The following is a 4,190-nucleotide window of genomic DNA, read 5'->3' as shown; positions in this document are numbered from 1 at the left end:
AATGTAACTAGATCTAAGGAGGTTTAATTCTTATCCTGAGTGACAATTATGAAGAGATTGTAAGAGTTCAAAATTGACTTGCATTTTATTTTATTTTTAAAAAGACATACAGTTTATTAGATTTTATGGAAATAGAAAAGCATTTTGAAATTAAAAAGAAAAAAGATTAGTGGGATATTTTATTTTAAATTTGAAGACGTCTATCGCATTATTGAGATGAGATAAGTTATTGAAGCCTATTTATAGGTTCTTATAATTGCACATTAAGTGTGCTTGTTTTAGGGTGTGTTCTCCATTACTTTTGGGATGAACTTTTTCTAAAAAAGTACTTTTCTCTTAAAAGCAATGAAGAACACATATCATTGGGGCAACTTTTTTAACTTTTGGGATGAGTTTTTTTAGAGATGAAAAAGCAGTAAATTTTAGCTTTTCAGCCAAAAAGCACTTTTGACTGTTATTTTACCTTTTAACCTTACTTTTTGACTTAAAATGTGTTTGATGCTATTATTTTGTGTTCTCTTTCTTGGTTATTTAATATGATTTTTACAAATGTGTTAAAAGCATTAATTAAAAATAAAAAATATTTTTAAAATAATATAATTGTGTCAATATCTAATTACAAATATTTAATTATTATATTTAAATATTTAAATATAGTTTATATATTCTAATTAAATTTAATAATTAATTAATATTAATTACTTAGAAATATTTAAAATTAATATTATATATTAAAATATTAACAATAAGTTATAATAAATTATTTTTTATATTTTTACTAAAATATCATAATATTAACTAATTTGAACATTATTTAAATACATATTTGTTACTTTATAATATAATGTCTAAAATGGACATTTTACTTTTCAAAAGTACTTTTGACAAAGAATATCAAACACTTAAATTTTTCTAAAGCACTTCTCAAAATATTTCAAAAAAGATCTTTTCCACAAGACTTTTCAAAAGAATGAAGAAGCGGCCCTAGAGTGTTGACTTTTGATACTTTATTTTTTATGTTTTATTTATATATTATGTGCACCAAATGTTTTTCTAAAGTGAAAGATAAATTCAACTTAAATTAATAGTTATGTGAGTTAAATTGTTTACTAAATTCATTCTCTAAATTAAATTTCGTAAAAGTAAATTTGTTAAATCAAAATTACATTAACAATAAAAGTAAATTTGTTAAATCAAAATTACATTAACAATCATGATATTTTAATCCCTTTTCCTTGATAATTTAGCATTTCTACCATGTTCTATTCCTTGTTGTAACAAAATACGCTACAAAAATATTGTAATAAAGGTATACCAAGTCTTTTTCATGTAGCAATTAAACTTTTTCTCAAACATGTTTGGCAGTGTCTCCGTGTTGATTGTAGGGATCCTGCATTTCTTGCACCTCCATGGGACCAAACACGCCATAGCTTTCCTCAGGACCACCATCATCCTCGTCACTTGTTTGATCAAGTGCTAGTAATTCTTCCTTATACTTAACGCTGTCCATTCTCGCCTGAAGAACCTTGCCTTCGCTGCCGTACCCTTTAAGCTTATAAACCACTTCTTTCATGTTTGGCCGCTTCTCAGGTTCACTTTGCACGCATAGACAAGCAACACTAATTGCTTGTTTTAATTGGTTTTCATCAAAATTTCCTCGAAGCTTCGGATCAGAAAGGTCTTTAAACTGCCCTCTAGCTACAAGTGGCTCAGCCCACTCAGTTATAGTCCTCTTTACACCACCAGGCAACTTCTCTATAGGCTTTCTTCCAGTGAGAAGCTCAAGCAAAAGAATACCAAAACTGTAAACATCGCAACCATTGGAAACCTTTCCCCACATGGCGTATTCCGGCGCAAGGTATCCTAAAGTACCCTTAACACGGGTTGTCATGTGGCTTACGCCTTCTGGGATTAGCTTTGCAAATCCAAAATCAGCAACCAGCGGTTCAAAGTCTGAATCCAGCAGGACATTGCTTGCCTTGATGTCTCTGTGAATGATGTGTGGTGTCACCTCATGGTGCAAGTACCTATATATATATATATATATATATAGCATCATAACATTTGAAGTCAAAAAACGTTTTAGAGTTAAAATTTCCTACCGTTACTTTGTCAACAAATTGAAACTCTGCAACGCGCATTATTTTCTTTATTCTACTAAATACTGAATTCAATATTGAGTCAAAAATCAGAAAGAAAATGACTGAATATGAAAAGATGAGTGTTTAATTCTTTATATAGTGGTAAAGAGCAATCCAACTTCATACTGACTCTAATTTAAGCCAATCAGCTTAACAGTACGCGAGTCTAAGCTTCACAGGCTTTAGTTAGAGTCCTTATACATCAGATCGAAGGTATCAAGTTTGTTGGTAGATGATAAAGAAACAAAATATATATATATATATATATATATATATATATATATATAAACATGAAAATTTTTATGCTTTGACTAAGTAAATGCGTTATATACTTAACAAAAGCAAAACTTACGATATGCCTTCTGCAGAACCAATTGCGATCTTCATTCTTTTTTTCCAATCTAATTGAACCTCACCTGCAAATTGGCCGTGCAGATGAGACAGCAAGCTAAGATTTGGCATATAATCATAAACTATGAGCCTTTGGTCAGTTCCAACACAGTAACCCCTCAGACCCAACAGATTCTTGTGCCTAACCCTTCCAAGAACTTCAACTTCCACTGCAAACTCCATTTCAGCTTTTGAAGTCATGGATTTTAATTTCTTGACAGCTATCTGTACCACACATTACAAGAACCGAGACCTTTAGGCTTGCTGGTAGAAATTATAAAATTAACAAAAATAAATAATCCCAGGATCAAATACATCCATAGATAACCTGAAGACCATCACTGGTTTTACCCCAGTAAACACTGCCAAAGCCACCTTCCCCAAGTTTGTTGTCATCGCAGAAGCCATTGGTAGCAGTGTGCAACTCTTTGTATGTGAATATTCTCCATGTTGTATTCCCTGAAGTAACTACACTTACCCTACAAAACCAAGGCTAAAACTTTTCAACAAAATCTATTCACTATGGAAAGAATACTGACCAATATAGACGAAGATGGGCGCTGATTTTTGCATACCCTTCATCTTCTTTATCCGAACCACAGCAACTAAAGGTTGATCCCATAGCTTTTAGGTTATGGGGGTTTGAGTTTCTGAATTGGTAGATTTGCGTTTTTAAACCAGACTTACAGGCATATCTGAAATTTGTCAATGCGGTCAGGCGCAGTGGCCGCCTCTAGCCGGCCTGCCTGTATCATATATAAAAGTAGCTTCAACGGATTTAACTAAGCGGAACCTGTTTTATTAATAATAATAATTATTATTATTATCATTATTATTTACTATTGAATATATATCTTAAGAGATAAATCAAACTTGCACGCCATACAACATAAATAACCTACATGAGATTGTTGATTAAACTTCCTAAGTTGGTTTTGTGCTCAAATCAGATTAATTTGAGTTTTAAAATCCTTAAATTATTTTGGATCTAATTAATTTCAAGTATAAATCATTTCATATTTGAATTAAATTAAATTTAAATCATTTCAACTTCATTTCATTTTCAATTTAGGTTTAATTTATTACACAAATTATATTGAATTGGATACTTTTATATTCAAGTTATTTTTATGTTTTACATTTGACTATTAATTTTCTAAAATCCACAAACATCAACTTCTTAATTTTACAATAAAAATAAATCAAGTCAAATAAATTATTTATTTACCTTAATTTTATTACAAAATTGATAACGATCAGAAATAATTTTTGAAATAAAATATAATAAATTCTTATAAATTTAAATAAATTAAACTATAATATATAAAACAATAAGAAGTAAAAGCTTTTGAATTAATGGACCTAATTATTTATTTTATTTTAAATTCTCATTATAAATATTTTATTGTTAATAAAAATTTAATATAAAAATTCAATATTTTTGTTTTTAATAAGATTAGTTTAATATAAAATTTTGATATATTTTATTGTTAATAACATTATATAATTCAAAAACTGTGGGATAAGCATAAATTAATTAGATTTTTAGGATTTAAAATAGATATAAAATTTTCTTATAAAGTGTATATAAATTTAAAAAATGTTTCTAGGATTTTCAAATAAATCAAATGAAAATAAAATTTCAAATTGTTTAAAGAT

General features: G+C 28.5%; 1 protein-coding gene across 1 annotated transcript; it reads right to left on the bottom strand.

Moving 5' to 3' along the window:
• Positions 1-1,217: 1,217 nt before the first annotated feature.
• On the bottom strand, positions 1,218-3,343 carry LOC108465544 (PTI1-like tyrosine-protein kinase At3g15890). The gene is made up of 4 exons (XM_017765894.2): positions 3,107-3,343; positions 2,860-3,010; positions 2,494-2,756; positions 1,218-2,027 (listed from the first exon to the last, which is right to left on the bottom strand). The coding sequence occupies exons 1-4, from the start codon at positions 3,151-3,153 to the stop codon at positions 1,349-1,351; spliced, it is 1,140 nt and encodes a 379-aa protein (XP_017621383.1). The 5' UTR covers positions 3,154-3,343; the 3' UTR covers positions 1,218-1,348.
• Between the last annotated feature and the right edge of the window lie 847 nt (positions 3,344-4,190).

This window comes from Gossypium arboreum, chromosome 4 (assembly GCF_025698485.1).
Source record: "Gossypium arboreum isolate Shixiya-1 chromosome 4, ASM2569848v2, whole genome shotgun sequence".
Classification (NCBI taxonomy): domain Eukaryota; kingdom Viridiplantae; phylum Streptophyta; class Magnoliopsida; order Malvales; family Malvaceae; genus Gossypium; species Gossypium arboreum.
This window is presented reverse-complemented; position numbering and strand designations above follow the sequence as displayed.

Coding starts and splice junctions, on each gene's coding strand:
- LOC108465544 (XM_017765894.2), bottom strand. CDS start 3,153: ATGGGATCAACCTTTAGTTGCTGTGGTTCGGATAAAGAAGATGAAGG. Junction 3,011..3,106: donor TCGGATAAAGAAGATGAAGG/GTATGCAAAAAT, acceptor TTGGTTTTGTAG/GGTAAGTGTAGTTACTTCAG. Junction 2,757..2,859: donor AAACCAGTGATGGTCTTCAG/GTTATCTATGGA, acceptor TGTGTGGTACAG/ATAGCTGTCAAGAAATTAAA.